The sequence below is a fragment of the Microcaecilia unicolor genome, chromosome 3 (genome assembly GCF_901765095.1).
Source record: "Microcaecilia unicolor chromosome 3, aMicUni1.1, whole genome shotgun sequence".
In the NCBI taxonomy this organism is placed as follows: Eukaryota; Metazoa; Chordata; class Amphibia; order Gymnophiona; family Siphonopidae; genus Microcaecilia; species Microcaecilia unicolor.
In genome coordinates this window covers 208,918,680-208,936,567 of record NC_044033.1, presented here as the reverse complement: position 1 = coordinate 208,936,567, position 17,888 = coordinate 208,918,680, and the positions used below count along the sequence as shown (strand labels likewise).

At 48.0% G+C, this 17,888-nt stretch overlaps 1 protein-coding gene across 1 annotated transcript; it reads left to right on the top strand.

Moving 5' to 3' along the window:
- The first annotated feature begins 12,029 nt into the window (after positions 1–12,029).
- ZBTB12 (zinc finger and BTB domain containing 12) lies at positions 12,030–15,438 on the top strand. Its single transcript, XM_030197318.1, has 2 exons — positions 12,030–12,101; positions 13,755–15,438. Exon 2 carries the CDS (start codon positions 13,965–13,967, stop codon positions 15,423–15,425), a length of 1,461 nt encoding a protein of 486 aa, XP_030053178.1. The 5' UTR covers positions 12,030–12,101; positions 13,755–13,964; the 3' UTR covers positions 15,426–15,438.
- The last annotated feature ends 2,450 nt before the right edge of the window (positions 15,439–17,888 follow it).

The window sequence follows — 17,888 nt, the reverse complement described above, 5'->3', positions numbered from 1 at the left end:
ATTTTAAAACAATACAGGAACATAAGACCTTTGAAATAAGAATGATTGAATATTTTGACACCCAACAGATTGGACTTAATAAGGATCTGGGTTTTCTAACTCATTATAAAAGATAAAGCTGTATTTCTCTGTTTATTTCTCTGTTTATTACCCTCTTCTCACCTACCAACACCCATCCTGTTAGAATATCAATGAAATGCTTTGATGTCCCCATGCTTACCCCCACCCTCCCACTCTGTCAGACTGTCAAGGTAATGCTTTGATGTTTCTCTTATATATAACATAGGCAGGCTGCACACTCTCGCGCCCCCTCCCTCGCTTTTCCCCTCAAGCACACACAAAACAGGCATGAGACAGATTTTTGGGAATAAATGGCCACAGCTTTATTGACAACACATTAAACTGCCCTTAGGAAGCACCCGAGCCTTGGGTTGGACATTGCAGATGCTCCAGCCCTCCGCCATGCTTATCCAGCTAGAGAGCCAGCATCTCCGCCCACGCGACGGCCAGACTTGACTCCGCCCTTAGCGTGGCTGCGCATCCGCCCGCTTGGGATGCGCCCCAGACCATAGTCCCACCTGCCATGTATAACCAGCGAGGTGATTGGTCCGCCAGCCGTGAGTGTTCTTCTCCCTTGCGTGAAGCGGGCAAGCCAGCTTGGGACTGCACCCCAGACCAGAGTCCCACCTGCCATGTGTAACCAGCGAGGTGATTGGTCTGCCAGCAGTGGGTGTTCCTGTCCCTTGCCTGAAGCGGGCAATCTTCCTTTTGCCTGTTGTTCCAGCACATCCCAGAGTTCCCAGGCTCGGGTGCCTCCGCTGCTGTGACATTGTACAGATTCTTTAAGCATCCGCCTGTGAAGAGACAACAGTAATCGTAGGCGAGCCTAAATTCCCTGCAGTGTAGCGATATACATATATGGCAAGGAAACAAAAGTGGGCACGTTCTGTAACAACTTCTATAACTCTACAACGACATGGAGAACTAACCATGCAACCTGACCTTCAAAGGGAACCTTAACAAATGTAATGGCAACGCAATGCCATTCTGTGGGCACATTCTGTATCAACTTCTATAACTCTACAATGACATGGGGAACTAACAATGCAACCTAACCTTATAAGGGAGTCTTAAAAAATGTAATGGCAACACAATGCCATGGAGAATGAACCATGCGGCACAACAGAAAGTAACAAAACATACAATAGATTCTCTTGTGAGCGGTCGAAATAGTTTGCGGTGGGTATCACAGCCAAACAGAAAAATTGCACACTGTTAGAACCCCGCTCACCTTGCACAGCACCAGATGAGCCCAGTGGCCATTCTAAGAAACGTGAAGGGGAAGGGAGGGCGGGGAAAATTCCCGCACCGCTAACCGCCGACCAAGAGACTCCCCTTGTCTCGTCGGCGACTTTTAAGTGGTGCAAGAGGGCATCCCCCGAAGCCCCGCCCCTTCCGGCCCGCCAGCCAATGATGGGCGAAGTTCTCCTCTACGTCATTCAGAGGGAAGCCGGAAGGGAAGGGTTGCTCGGTTCGGGGAGCTGCTGCGTGGCAGCCGCCATGTTATTGGCGGCTGCTCGGCATGCTCCTCGCCGGCCTTCTTTACTATCTGCTACAACATTTGCTTATTTCTGATCTGACGAAGAAGGGCAACCTTTGAAAGCTAATCAAGAAATGTATTATGTCCAATAAAAAAGGTATCATCTTATTTTCTTTTCCATGTTTTATTTTGTTTGATTTCTATTGATACTATTACAGATAAACTACCAAGGGCAGAGGTTTTACATATGCGCAATATATGCCCCAAACTCTTATAGCCCTAGCTTCTTTCAGTCCCTCATAGCACTAGGGTTGCAACATACTTATGCCCCCTGGATATGGGCGGGTGATTTTAATCAAGTACAAGACCCGACTTTGGATAGATCTTCACCCACAGCCATTCCAGGGACCGGTAAAGGGAAAGGGATACCAGCACTCTGTAAACACCTCCAGCTAATTGACCCGTGGCGATCCCTCCATCCTACTACAAAGGATTACACGCACCAATCTAAGGCCCACTACTCCGGGTCCAGAATTCATTACATATTAATATCACAATCTTGGTTCTATAAAGTTCAGAAGGCCATTATTGGCCCTATGGAGATTTCGGACCACAATATGATCTGGGTGGAACTCGACATAGGAAGGGGAGGTGGAGGGGTGGCCAGTGGAGATTCCCCGCATACCTATACCATGACAAGCAACTATTAACCTACCTACAGGAGAAGTGGCAATTATATGAAGATACGAACCTGGCCACGTGCAATTCGCCCGTGACATTTTGGGAGGCTTCTAAGGCGGTCATGAGGGGGGAAGTAATAGCATTCCAAAGTGCTAGGAAAAAAACATTTAGCAGCTGGGATATTGCGGTTAGAAATGACATACGCAAAAGCAAAGAGGAAATATTTGAGTAACCCTACACTAACTAATAGGGACTCGATGTCAGCGACTTTAGTAGCATTAAACTCCCTTATACATGAGCAAGCTATGAGACAACTGGTGGCACGGCGCCTAAATTTCCAGCGATTTGGGAACAAATCTGGTAAATTGTTAGCAAGGGTGGCAAAAACAACTACCGCACAACGGTTCATCCCAGTGATTGAGAATTCCAGGGGGGACAAGCTTACCCAACTACAAGATATAGTAGACACATTCCATAAACACTTTACGCAGATGTATACCCCCCCGAGATAGGTTCCAGGGCACCCTGATTAAAGATTATTTGGAAGATGCAAAAATGCCACAACTATTAGAGGAGGCCCGCCAAACACTGTCAACACCACTCCAGACACAGGAAGTACTTAAAGTAATAAAGACCTTACAGTTGGGCTCGGCTCCAAGGTTGGATGGCTTCTCCAATGAATATTATAAAATGCTGACGCCACAGCTGTGCGGAGCCTTGGTAGATTATCTAGATGCAGTAGTGACTAGGGGGGGGGGGGGTTTCGCCAAGGGAGAACGAAGCGCTGATTACATTAATTCCCAAACTGGGTAAATCCAAAAATCAAGTACAGTCCTATAGACCCATTTCCTTAATTAATGTAGACATCAAGATCCTGTCTCGAGTGCTGGCAAATAGGCTGATGTCCTACATTCCAGAGTTGATTGGAGAACAACACCAGGTGAGATTCGTTAAGGGTCAATAGGCGGTTAAACAGGTACGAAAGGCCCTCTTAGCAGTGGCGTATGGACAAGCTACGGGAGAACCCCTACTATTGGTCAGCTTAGATGCGGCCAAGGCTTTTGACAAAGTCAATTGGGACTATCTGTTTCAAGTGCTCGAATACATTAGATTGGGCGGATGGTTTTGAGAGGCCATATGGGCGCTATATAAAAACACCACAGCACAAATACTGATTAACGGCACCAGATCTATGCCATTTCGGGTAGAGCGCGGCACTAGGCAGGGATGCCCACTTTCCCCTATACTGTTTCTCCTATATTTAGAACCGCTTTTACGTACAATGATGCTAGATCCAGACATACAGGGGGTCACACTTCAAGGGAATTTAATAAAAACGCTGGCCTTTGCTGACGACATGTTCCTTACCCTTACCCAACCGAAGACCTCAGTCCCACGCTTACTAGAAGTCATAGACGAATTCGGATTTTATTCGGGCTTGCAATTAAATTTACAGAAGTCATTGGCTCTCCCGATACAAGAAGCGGTGCAGCGGGAGTGGGAAGGCCCATTCCCCTTTCAATGGGCTGTAGGGACACTTAAATACTTAGGGGTCTATATCCCGAGGGACCTAACAAATCTGTATAAAGAAAATATGGACCCCTTGAAGAAACACACAAAAGAGGTTCTGCAAGGTTGGCAGGGTTTACCCCTCTCTCTGAGGGGAAGAATTACCATGTATAATATGTTCATCTTTCCCAGATGGACATATGTTTTTCAGATGATCCCTGCTATACTGGGGTATAAAGAGGAGAGGTGGCTACACAAGACCCTCACAGTATTTCTGTGGCAGGGAAAGCGAGCACGCATTAGATTAAATAAACTCATGAGACCCTGTCTAAAAGGGGGGCTGGGGCTGCTTGATTTAAAACTTATAACAACGGCATGCAGCCTGCGGCATCTATCAGACTGGTTTCGCTCGAGGGAGTTCTTCTCCTGTACTAGAGTGGAAACCACACTGATGGCCCCAATAGGATTTGCTTACTGGCTTCATGCCCCATCTGAAGAATTACCAATACTGGGGCCATATGGGTTTATTCTGAATCCCTTACGTAAAGCATGGAAATGGTTGAACAGGAAATATAACTGGAACAGTGCAGTGTCCCCGCTATTACCCATTAAAGGTAATCTAGCATTCCCAGAGAGGGGAAAATCCGCTCTGTTCAAGAAATGGGAAGCTTGTGGTATTAAATATCTATTCCAGGTGGTATCCGAGACAGGGACCATTAAAACATTTCAGGAGCTGTGTGCAGAGTTTGGGCTAGGACAGAAAGACTATTTTCAATATATGCAACTTAGTCATTATATTCGAACACTGCCCGCATCAGATCTCACACAGCAAACATGGGAATCCATGAGTGACCTGCTGGGTCTGGAGGCACAGCTAAAAGTACCGCTTAGGTATTTCCACCACCACCTCAGAGACTTGCAGGGGACCCTGGACTAAACACAAGTGTCACAACAATAGTATCAAGAGCTGAGGTGGAAACCGGATCCAGAACAAATCAAACTGTGCTTGACGAGTGTGTATCAGGTGGCAGAGAATGTGGCATGGCAGGAAATGCACTACAAATTTATTATGAGACTTTATATATCGCCACACAGGGCTTACAGAGCGACCCTGAGGACTACAGATGACTGCCCAAAATGTGGAATTGTGGGAGCCTCTCTAGGACATACGTTCTGGTTTTGTACAAAAGTGATCCCTTTCTGGACAAAATTAGGACAACAAATATCACAAATGTGGAAAGTACACTGGCAACCAGCACCGGGACAACTTTTTGACGTTTATAATGTGCGTGGTAAGTCACCGGAGGGACTCAAAGCATTTTTGAAAAGAGTGGTCTTGATGGGCAAAAGAACTATATTGCAGTTGTGGCTACAATCAGAACCACCTGGAGTACCACAGTGGTGAGGAGCCATGATGCAATGTTGTATGCTGGAAAAGAAAAAAGTGGGAGACTTGGCCTCGAAGAGGGGAGATCAATTTTGCAAAATTTGGCTACCGTTTTGGGACACTCTGACACCTGTTGCGAGAAGCAGGATATTGAACTGTTAACAGAACCAGTAGGGGAGGTAGAGTTGTGGGAGGGGATAGAGAGGGGGGGGGGGGGTTAGGGGGAAGAGGGGAGAAAAGATGTAAACTTGATGACATTTCCTGTGCAGTGTTTGCTAAATGGTTTGTAAAATGAGAAATGGCATATTACCTGATGTACCGTGTTTATGTGTCATCAATAAAAATTGTTAAAAAAAAGAATATACCATAAATGTATTTGGGTTATTTTCTTTCCAATTAAGTGTGAAATTTAATTTAAAATGGTCTGACCAAGGTGTTGGCAACCATGAGACTTCAGATATTTGAAAGCTGGTGGAGTCTGTGACTCTATGAGCTAGAATGTCAAGTTGGTGACCTTTGTTATGTGACTGGGAGTTGGTATGACATCACTGATGAGGTTGGCTCAGGCATTGGTGGAATGAGGCATTATGACATCACAGTCTCAGAAGTTAGCCAAGTATAGAGCAATCAAGCCATTATGACATTACTGATGAGGTTGGCTCTTAGGTATTGGTAGAATGAGGCATTATGACATCACTATTATCAGAAGTGAGCCAAGTATAGAGCAATCAAGTCATTGTGACATTACTGATGAGGTAAGAGAGAGCAGGTTTAAATGGTTAATATTCTCAATTGAGAAGGGTAAATAGTGGGGTTCCCCGGGGATCTGTGCTTGGACCGCTGCTTTTTAACCAGGGGCGTAGCCACGGGTGGGCCTGGACGGACCCAGGCCCACCCATTTTCCCTCCAGGCCCGCCCATCCTTCGTACGCTGTCGCTGCCCTTTTGTCCGGCGGTGGCAGCGTTCAGCGTTTACTTCCTGTACTGTGTTCTCCCCAGGCTCCGCTGCATCGTCCCAGTGGAATCCTTTTCGGCCGTCGCGCTGCGCTGCCATACACACAGGCAGCTTCGCTCCTCCCCCACCGCGATCATCCAGCCCTAACAGGAAGTGCATCAGAGAGGGCCAGAATGGATGCGGCGGGGGAGGAGCGAAGCTGCCTATGTGTATGGCAGCGCAGCGCGACGGCCGAAAAGGAAAAGGATTCCACTTGCAGGGACGATGCAGCGGAGCCTGGGGAAAAGACAGGGCAGGAAGGAAACGCTGAACGCTGCCTCCGCGGGACAAAAGGGCAGCGACAGCGCGGGAAGGATGTGGATTCGCTGGCCTGGGGGGGAAGTGGCTGAGCTGCTGGGACATAGGAGGGAGAGGAGGAACGGACTTAAGGGAAGGAAGAGAGAGCTGCTGGGACATGGGAGGGAGAGGAAGAAGGGACTGGAGGGAAGGGAGAAGCTGCTGGGACATGGGAGGGAGAGGAAGAAGGGACTGGAGGGAAGGGAGAAGCTGCTGGGACATGGGAGGGAGAGGAAGAAGGGACTGGAAGGGAGAAGCTGCTGGGACATGGGAGGGAGAGGAAGAATGGACTGGAGGGAAGGGAGAGAGCATCTGGGACATGGGAGGAAGAGGAAGAAGGGACTGACGGGAAGGGAGAGCTGCTGGGACATGGGAGGGACTGGCGGGAAGGGAGAGAGCTACTGGACATGGGAGGGAGAGGAGGAAGGGACTGGAGAGCTGCTGGACAAGGGAGGAAGAAGGGACTAGAGGGAAGGGAGAGAGCTGCTGGACATGGGATGGAGAGGAGGAGGGGATTGGTTGGAAGGGAGAGGGCTGCTGGACATGGGAGGGAGAGGAGGAAGGGGCTGGAGAGCTACTGGACAAGGAAGGAAGAGGAAGAAGAGACTAGAGGGAAGAGAGCTGCTGGACATGGGAGGATAGGGAGAGAAAGAGGGGAGATGGATGAAAGGATGCAGAGAGAAAGGGGAGAAACTAGAAGGATGTGGAGAGAGGGAGGAGACTAAACAGAAAAGGGTAGAGAGATAGGCACTGGATAGAAGGAGAGGGGAGATAGAGACACTAGATGGAAGGATCAGGAGAGAGGGTAGATGAGTGGAAGGATATGGAGAGAAAGAGGGAAGACACTGGATGTAAGGGTAGGGAGAAAAAGGAGACGCTGGATGCAAAAGAAAGAGGGGAGAGAAAGAGGGGAGCTGCTGGATGGAAAGAGGGAGAGGACAGAGTAGGGAAAGACTGGAGAATAAGAGGAAGGGGCATGTGGCGAACATGGGTGAGGAAAAGATGAAAAGCCATAGGTGATGAATGGACAGGAAACCCTGGCAAGAGAAAGACGAAGGAAAGCGGAATCTAGAGACTGGGAGCAACACAATGAGAAAAAGTAAATGGCCATACAACAAAGGTAAAGAAAATAAGTAGAATTGGAAAAGGTACAGCGAAGGGCGACGAAAATGATAGTGGGGATGGGACGACTTTCCTATGAAGAGAGGCTGAGAAGGCTAGGGCTTTTCAGCTTGGAGAAGAGACGGCTGAGGGGAGATATGATAGAAGTGTATAAAATAATGAGTGGAATGGATCGGGTGGATGTGAAGCGACTGTTCACGCTATCCAAAAATACTAGGACTAGAGGGCATGAGTTGAAGCTACAGTGTGGTAAATTTAAAACGAATCGGAGAAAATATTTCTTCACCCAACGTGTAATTAGACTCTGGAATTCGTTGCCGGAGAACGTGGTACGGGCGGTTAGCTTGACGGAGTTTAAAAAGGGGTTAGATAGATTCCTAAAGGACAAGTCCATAGACCGCTATTAAATGGACTTGGAAAAATTCCGCATTTTTAGGTATAACTTGTCTGGAATGTTTTTACGTTTGGGGAGCGTGCCAGGTGCCCTTGACCTGGATTGGCCACTGTCGGTGACAGGATGCTGGGCTAGATGGACCTTTGGTCTTTCCCAGTATGGCACTACTTATGTACTTATGTAATTTAGGATAAAGTAATATGGTACCTGTGTTAATAAAGTTTCAGAGACCAATACTTCCTTCCTTAGGTCAGGAGAGGATACCGTAACAGCATTATACTGACCTGAGGCAGGAGGTTTTGGCCTCTGAAAGCTCACTGAAAAGTGTGACTAAATTTTGCTGGGGGAGGGGGGTAGAGAGAAAATTTTGTGCCCACCCACTTTGGGTTCAGGCCCACCCAAAATTGGCAGTCTGGCTACACCACTGTTTTTAACATATTTAGAAATGATCTAGAAATGGGAATAATGAGTAAGGCCATTAAATTTGCTGAAGAGGATTGTGAAAATTGCAAGAGGATCTTAAGAAACTGGGCATCCAATTTTTTTTATTTTTGTTACATTTGTACCCTGTGCTTTCCTGCTCATGGCAGGCCCAATGCAGCTTACATATTGTATACAGGTACTTATTTGTACCTGGGGCAATGGAGGGTTAAGTGACTTGCCCAGAATCACAAGGAGCTGCCTGTGCCTGAAGTGGGAATTGAACTCAGTTCCTCAGGACCAAAGTCCACCACCCTAACCACTAGGCCACTCCTCCACTCCAGATACCATTTAATGTGAGCAAGTGCAAAGTGATGCATATAGGAAAGAGGAACCTAAACTATAGCTACATAATGCAAGGTTCCACTTTAGGAGTCACCGCCCAGGAAAAGGATCTAGGTGTCATCTTTGGTATGTTGAAACCCTCTGCTCAGTGAGTGACAGTGGCTAAGAAAGCAAATAGAATGTTAGGAATTATTAGGAAAGGAATGGAAAACAAAACTGAGAATATTATAATTAGAGCGGTAATCAGCAGTTAACACGCGCTGGACACCCAGTTAGCGCATGAGACCTTAGCACTAAATCAATGGGTGGAAGTAAGGTCTCAGGCCGAAAATGGAGGCACTGGTTTAAATTTTGTTGCACATCCATTTTCCGGCACATTTAAAAAAATGCCTTTTTTCCAGGCGCGCTGAGGAAATGGACCAGCACACATCCAAAACACGTGCTTACGGGTCCACAACAGTTGGAATTGCTGTTTGTGGAAGGAGGACCCTCGAGTACCCTCTACTCCGGGGAAGGAGATAACAACTCAGGGACAAACGCTGGTCAGGCTCCCTGCTTCCCACGGAGCCACTTCAGAGAGTCGTGGAGGAATGAAAAGACCAACCCAGGTGACAATGCCTATGCTTTGGGACACAATCCAGGAGGTAAACAACACTTTACTTCAAATGAATACTTCCATAAAGGGCAAAATTGTGGAACTGAAGCAAACTAGTCAGAGTCTATCTATAAAAGTTCAAGAACAAAATGAAAAAATCTTGAAGATGGAGACTGAGTTTAAACAATTACAGGATTTAACTGTGACTTTGGTAAAAGAAAAAGAAACTCAGGAAAGAAAGATGGAGTATTCGGAAAACAATGGGAGGAAAAATAACCTGAGGATATTGAATTTTCCTAAATCTCCCTTAGTATCATCAATGGATATGCTTAGAAAATATTTTGTAGATATATTGGGAATCCCTGTAGAGGGAGTTCCCCCTATTACAAGGGCCCAATATATCTCTGGAATAGTGAGATCCTCAGAACAACAACCCCAGGCTACTTCAGATCTTAACTTGACAGAATTTCTTGAGAACTCCCTGGAAGTGATCACTGAAAGAACAACTTTAATAGTGACATTTGCTCTTGAACTTGATAGAAATAATATTTTCAGGCTATACTTTCACCATTTAAATGATTGTTTCTTGGGTCAGAAAATCCAGATTTTCCCCGACATGGCAAGGAGCACACAGAAAAGGAGAAAGGAATTCCTATTGTATAAATCTAGAGTTATTAATGTAGGTGCATCTTTTCTGTTAAAGTTTCCTTGCAAATGCCATGTAACTCTTGAATCAGTTAATTATATATTTTTCTCTCCCTCGAAATTGTTAGAATTTATTGTATTGAAGGAAGCTGTTAAGCCCGAGGATTTGCCTCCCTAATTGAGAACGCTGTTATGTTGGCTGTAAAATCCCTGCTCTAACCCAACCGTTAATAACTTAGTTTATAGCTATGTTATTTTTTTTTCTTTTTCCTTTTATTTTATTGCCTAGTATCTTGATTCAAATTGATTATGGACAAAATTTAAAAGCTTATCTTCTATTTTAAGCCAGAAATGGCTATAAGTAGTTTTCTTTTTTTTTCAGCTGTTTGTATTTTCTGATATTTCCTCATTTATGTCATTGGATGTAAATGAAAAATTTATAAATAAAGAATTTAAAAAACAACAACATGCGCCTACACCAGTGCAGGCCACTTTTGGGCAAGCCTTAGTAAAAGGGTCTCTTGGTTTCTATTTCCTTGGTATTTTCAGACCCCTCCCACCCTGGTATTTTCAGTCCCTGTGCATTCTATATTTTGCAAGAGACTTATACATCTGGTATTTAGGCTTCCCCTGTATACCCTTTGCATTTTTAATTTTTTGTTACATTTGTACCCCATGCTTTCCCACTCATGGCAGGCTCAATGCAGCTTACATATTGTATAAAGGTACTTATTTGTACCTGAGGCAACATAGGGTTAAGTGACTTGCCCAGAGTCACAAGGAGCTGCCTGTGCGTGAAGTGGGAATTGAACTCAATTCCTCAGGACCAAAGTCCACCACCCTAACTACTAGGCCACTCCTCCACTCCACTTGCTAGAATCTCCTCTTAATATTTTTAGCCCCTGTGGGGTTCGGGTAAAAGTTGGATCCTGTGGACCAGGGGCGTAGCCAGACCTCGGCGGGAGGCGGGTCCAAGGTCCGGGGGCACAGTTTAGCATGCGGCCTGCCCCCCTCAGCCGCCGACCCTCCCACGCCACTTTCGGCCCCCCTCTCCCTCTGACTCCTGACATCCTGTGTGCAGGATGTGCACGCAGGACGTCAGGACTGACAGAAACAGATCAGCGAAGGCGTCGGAGACTGGCGCTGAAGAAGACTTCGGTTGGCGGGTGTTGGGGACCCCCGCCAGCAAAGGTTCTTGGCGGCAGCAGGAGGGGGGATCGAAAGTGGTGGGGGAGGGACGGAGGTGGCAAGAGGGGGATCGAATGTGATGGGGGGTTGGCGGCGAGGGGGGGTCGAAAGTAGAGGGGGCCAGGGCTAAATCTGTGGGGGCCCATGCCCCCACCTAGCTATGCCCCTGCTGTGGACCTCAACACCGAAATAGCTGTAGCAGCTGCAACAACAAAAACAGCTCTCGGTATTTAAGGTCGTACGGTTTGGATCCGTGGGATCCAAGTTTTACCCGAATGAGAACCAGCCTCCCCCTGGTATTTTCAGCTCCCATTTGCAGGACTCTCCCTCCAGTATTTTCAGCCTCAGTATTTTTTGTTTGAATCTCTTCTTCTCACTCTCTCCCTGCATGCCTTCTACACACATCCATAATTCATATATCCCAAAAATACACCAGACTGGGTGTTCTGGTTCAATTGGTCTGTGCTAATCCGGAACTACCCATCTTGTATCTGTCCGAGGGATAACCGAGCTATGAATACATGCCGGTCTTTATAGGTATCGCTTCTGCAAAATCAGTAGAAAGGGTGGTGGTGAATGGCCCGGAAGGAGGGGGCGGGGGAACCTCCCGGCATGCCTGCCTGGCAATGAGGGCTGGAGTGAAAAGATGGAGTGGATTGTTTCTCCCTCTCTCTTTCCCATTTACTTGTATGAATTAGAAGGGAGGGATGAGATTGTCATGATTCTCTAGGTGGGGGAGTCAGGACCCCAACACTGAAGGTAGGGGGTTAGGTACGAATAATAAATAATACAGTCAATAAAATGCCTCTGTTAAACAATGGCCCGACATGGGACGGGAGCTGATTCTCGGCTTTGACTGTGCCTGTCCCTTTAAAGAGCAGCCGGCGCCTTAAATCCCTTTTGTGCTGCTTGGCCGGGATGGTGGATGGCGCCTGGGTGCTGAAGGTGGAGGGCCGGAGAGCAGATAAAGCAAGGGGCAGAGGAGGTAAGGAGGGGTAGAGAGCTGGCATCGGAGGGTCAAGGGAGGCGAGAAGAGCAGAGGGATCAGGGGTCGGGAGAGGTAAGAAAGTGGGAGCAGAGATCGGGGCTCAGGGGGAAGCGATAACCTGATAGCAGAGATTGGAGGTAAAGGGGGAGAGGAACAGAGGCCCAGGAAGGCGGGGAGGGCAGCAAGCGGGGGTAAAGGGAGGGAAGGGAAAGGTAAGCAGGGATCGAGGGTCGGAGGAGCAGGGACGGGGTCAGGGGAGTAAAAAGGAGAGCACAGGATTGGGAGTCAGACGATGTAGGAGGGGGAGCGCCGGAGCACAATTCGGAGCGGCGGGGGGGGGGGGGGGCTTGCATTGTGCATGCAACTTTTGGAAGGAAAATTCAGAAAAGGGGGCCCTGAAGCCTTGGGAGGTAGATTTTACACAGAGTCCCTTCCTCTCGGGTTAAAGGAAGCTGGTTTGGGCCCATTCTATGGGATAGCAGATGGATTTTTTTTTTTTTTTTTTTTTTTTTTTTTGGGGGGGGGGGGGGAGGGACACTGCTGAAAACCTTATCTTTGGGAATGGAAAGGCTATTGAGCGCCTTTTATTTGTGTAGAAGATACAAACTTTGGGTGGAGGAGTGGGTGGGCCGAGAGCCTCATGTTTTGGGTAGGGGATGTAAACTTTGGGAATGGGGGCAGGGGTGCTGAGAGACGTATCTTTTAGTAGGGGGTACAAATTTTGAGGATGGGGCTGCTCCAAGTCTTATATTTGGTGTAGGAGATGCTGACGTTTTTTATTGGGGAGGGGATCCTCTGATAGTTTAGGGTAAGAGACAGAAGCTTTTGGGGTGGGGGACTGCTATGAGCCTTATATTTGGTATAGGAGATGCAAGCTTTGGAGCTTGGGGGGTGTTGAGACATGATCTTTAGGTTATAGGGGGGGGGGTTGTTAAAAGCCTTATATTTGGAATAGGAGATGGAAGCGTTGGGAAGGGGGGATGCTAAGAGTCTTTTATATAGTGTAGGAGATGCAGGCTTTTTTTTGGGGGGGGGGCACTAAAGGCCTTTAGTGTTAGAGATAGAAGCTTGGGGGGTGGGGAAGCTGCTTATCAAAATGCTTGGGGGTGCTAACATCATTGGAAGTTACCCCTCCCTGGACACAGTCAGTGAGTTTGCTCAAATATCAGGGGTGCTTAAGCACCCGCAGAGCTGCCTCCTATGCTTAGAGCTTACCTTTGGGGTAGGAATTACAGGCTTCGCCGGAGGAGGGCTGCTGAGAACCTTATCATGCTTTTGTGGGAGAGGGGCTGAGCTTTAATGTAATATGCAACTAAAATGTCTTTTTCTTGTCTCTCTTCTCCCTCTGCCCCATGATCTGTACATTCCTTACTCTATTTACAACTCTCTTCTCTTCCTCCTCTTTCCCTCCTCCTTTGCTTGCTGTGTATATTTTGTTTTGTCTTTTTTTTTTCTCTGCTTTTTGTTGGTCACTTGTTTTACCACCTTCTCGTTTCTCTTCCTCTGTGTTGTTTTGGTTTACTTTTATCACTTTTTATCTTTGTCTCTGTTTTTTTTTTAATATACGTTTTATCCTTGTCTCCTTTATTTATTTTTTTATCAATTTTATCTTTGTTTTCTTTTTTGCCATTCTTTTATTTTTTTTATCAGTTTTATCTGTCTACTTTATCATTTTAAAAAAAATCTTTTAGCCTCTCTGCAGGTCTTGCTTTTTAAATTTTTCCTCTCTCCCTCCAGTACTATTTTATCTCGTCCCTTTGCCCCTTTTTCACCAGTTTGTTTGCACAGAATTTCCCAGCCGCTGATTTCTGCTTCATCTCCGTGAGTGGGGAAGGGAACAAAGAGAGAGGGGCATACCACATGGCGTCTGGCGTTGAGGTCCTGCGTTTCCAGCTTCCGGGCCATGAGGCGGCGACACTTCGCAACATGAACCAGCTGCGCTCGGAGGAACGCTTCTGTGACGTGACCATTGTGGCCGACAGCCTCAAATTCCGAGGCCACAAGGTCATCCTGGCAGCCTGCTCCCCCTTCTTGAGAGACCAGTTCTTGTTGAACCCCTCTTCGGAGCTGCAGGTCTCCCTCATGCACAGTTCCAAGATTGTGACAGACCTCCTGCTCTCCTGCTATACAGGAATGTTGGAGTTTGCCGTCCGTGACATTGTGAACTATTTGACTGCCGCCAGCTACCTTCAGATGGAACACGTGGTAGAGAAGTGCCGCAATGCCTTGTCCCAATTCATTGAGCCCAAGATCAACCTGAAGGAGGAGGCTGGGAGTGGTGGCATACGGGAAGTCAGGACTAAAGGCAGCAGCAATGCCGGGATCATTGCAGCGAAGGAGACAGGCCGGGTCCGGATGAGATCCACCCAGACCAACATTAAGCTGGAGATGTCCCTGGATGAAGACTTGGAGATGAAGGTGGAAGAGGACGAGGAGGATGAAGATGACGATAACTACGACGACCAAGATGACGACGCTGTCTCCGACATTTGTATCGTGAAAGTAGAGTCCGCCCTGGAGGTGGCCCATCGGCAGAAACAGAAGCAGCAGCAGTGCATCTGGTTGAAGGAATCAGATGAGGTGGTACAACAGGACGAGTCTCAGGTCAACTCTACGGTGGAGAACGCAAGCCTGGAGCACAGCCAGCAGGGGGTGGTGAAGGCCTGCTATAGCTTCTCAGAGGACATTGAGGGGGAGGGTTTGCTCATCATTCCCAGTAGTTTCCATGAGGATCGAGAAGCCACAGCTAGCAGTAGCAAATGCCAGAGCAGCGGAGGAGGAGGAGGGGATGTCTCAGGAATCGTAGTCAATTTTGGTTCCCGGCCCTTGACCTCTGGCACCGTGAAGGACGTGCTGAGAGTGGGCAACCCCCTAAAGAACCTCAAATGTACCAAATGTGAAGAGGTCTTTCAAGGGGTGGAGAAGCTGGTCTTCCACATGCGGGCCCACCATTTCATCTTCATGTGTCCACGTTGCGGCAAACAGTTTAACCACAGTAGCAACCTCAACCGGCATATGAACGTCCACCGTGGGGTGAAGTCGCACACGTGTGTGATCTGTGGCAAGTGCTTCACGCAGAAATCCACTCTCCACGACCACATGAACTTGCACAGTGGGGAAAGGCCGTACCGCTGCTCCTACTGCGACGTGCGCTTTGCCCACAAGCCTGCCATCCGCCGCCACCTGAAGGAGCAGCATGGCAAGACCACAGCAGAGAACGTCCTGGAGGCCAGCGTGGCTGAGAGTGTCATGGTGGCCAGTGCGGGTGGAAGTGGTGTGATGGATCCCAACGTGGCTGAGATTAACGTGGTGGTGCGCTGAAAGCTGCTCCAACCCCCAGCTGAAGGAGAGGAGAAGAACCACGGACTCTGCGTGGCTGGCTGGATGCTGACTTGAAGGAAAAGACTTATATAATTGCTGGTTATTCCAGTGCATTCTGGGACTTGTCCTGTGGTTTAGCATTGAGCCAACCATCCCAGTATATTCTGGGAATTGCAGCCCTTCTCATAACAATGCGGTGATTATCCCTATGCATTATGGGACTTGCAGTCCTCCTGCTGATGAGTTGATTACTGACCAAACTACATTTTGGGTTTTATAGTCCCACCATTGTATTTTATTTGTAGGATGAAGGGAAGAATTTAACATTTTTTGCCAGAAGATAGGGCTTATCTTTCCAGAAAGTACTAGTTCATGCCTGCCTCAAAGTGGCGGAACCATTAGACCCAGAATGCACTGCAGGAACCTTGAGACCAGCAGTGCTCTGTCCCTCCAACCCCTACATGCCCCAGTAGACTAGCTGGGAGTAATGCAGCAGAATAAAGACCCCTCTTCCTCAGCCCTGCTAGACCTGAACGTACCTCTGCTGCTCTGAGTCCATAGGAGAACTGTACCCTACATTTCCATTCAGGTTTTTGTTTTTTGGGGGGGGGACGGGAGGAGGCAGAGGGAATAAGGAAACTGAGCATCATGGCTGCCTTTCCATTCCTCAATGGTACTGCATTAAGCAACAGGTCTGTCACACAAGATGTAGCCAATCTTGCTTGATGGCTCAGCTCCCTGCCCACCTTAGCTCAAAACTCCTCCTGTATCCCCAGATTTACTGGTCCTGTTGAAAAGATGTCCTTACCCCCCACCCAATCATGATAAACACACACTGGCAGTTTGAGTGGTGATCTTAGAGGACTATGGGTGGGGAATTCCAAATTTCTGGGTGCCTGTGTGAATTTAGCCCACCCTTGCTTCCAAAATGACCTCCCTACCCTTTTATCCTCCCCACACCAACCATAGGCATACTAAAGCTGTGGAAGGGGAGGGATCCCACATGACCTTCAGTGTCACTGAGAGGAGTCTAGTGCCAGCGCTGATGCGATATTGGGAAGGGAACTGGGGGCCTCCCTTATCTTCTCACACAAAGCATTCTGGGTTGGATGGCCCTCTGTTTTCCTATTGGTTAAAAAAAAACTCTGACACCCCCCATAAACTTTCATTTAGGACTGCCACCTCTCTCTGGGTCAGGGATCGGGGCTAATCCAGTCCTAGGGGGTCTTAGTCTAAGGGGCCCTTTTACTGAACCGTGTTTAGCGCTAGCACATGCTTTTAAAAGGCTTAAAACGCTTTGCGGTAATTTGCCTGTGCGCTACTATTTTTTTGGGAAGGGAATTTGTTTTGGGTAGGGAATGGATGTGGAAACATTATCTAGCTAGCGCATTCGCATCGGCGCACGCTAACGGGATAACACAAAATTAACCTGCCAAAAGAAAGAAGCCCTATTTTGGGGCTGTGTTAGAAATGGGCTTAGCATGCGGGAAAGTCACGTGTTTAAATGTGCTAAGTCCATTTCGTAACGCTTTTTAGTAAAATGGGTCCTAAGTCTGTACCTGAGGCAATGGAGGGTTAAGTGACTTTTCCAAGATTACAAAAGAGCGTTAGTGGGATTTGAACCTTCCATATCATCAAGCTGATCAATCCATAGACTGGTGGGTTGTGTCCATCTACCAGCAGGTGGAGATAGAGAGCAATCCTTTTGCCTCCCTATATGTGGTCATGTGCTGCCGGAAACTCCTCAGTATGTTCTCTATCTCAGCAGGTGGTGGTCACACACAGCAGCAGCTCTGGCTAGGCCTCCAAGCCTAATTTTTAGGTTTTGTTGAGTGCCTGGGGTTGAGGGCTCTTCTTGAGCAAGTGCAAACCTGGTGGCGCCAGGTCCCTCCTTTTCTCCCCCCTCCCGCTGGCTCCGTTAAAAAAAAAAAAAAATTTTGAACGTCCTTAAAGGCGTTTATTTCGACGTTTATTTAAACGTTTATTGCAGCTACTCACTGGGACACCAGGTCGTTACAGCTCGGAGCGGAAAGCAGGTAATTTTTACCTTTTTATAGCGGGCAGGGGGTTCCCCGATTGATCTCCATGTGGCATATGGCGTCGGAGGGCGAGGGCGCAAAGAGTCGCTCCCCGGATCACTTAGGCGCTTCTAGAGGGGATGCGGGGGTCTTAAAGTCTGATTCGCCCTTGTTGGGTGACAGTTTCGTGACCGATGAGTGTCCCGGTCCTTCCTCCGGCGTGGCGGTTTTCCCCGCCATAAACGCCCATCCCCCGCTGCTCGCCTCCGCCATCTTGGCCGGCCACGCGGCTCGGACGGCTTCTTCGTGGGCCGCCCTTGAGGGAGACATTAATGCCATGGACGCCCTTAATTTGGGCGACGGCACCAAAGCGGCTAAAGTTAAGCGCCGTTTTTCCCGCGCGGCTCCTTCGTGGAGTGTCGCGCCGGACGCCATTTTGGATGCG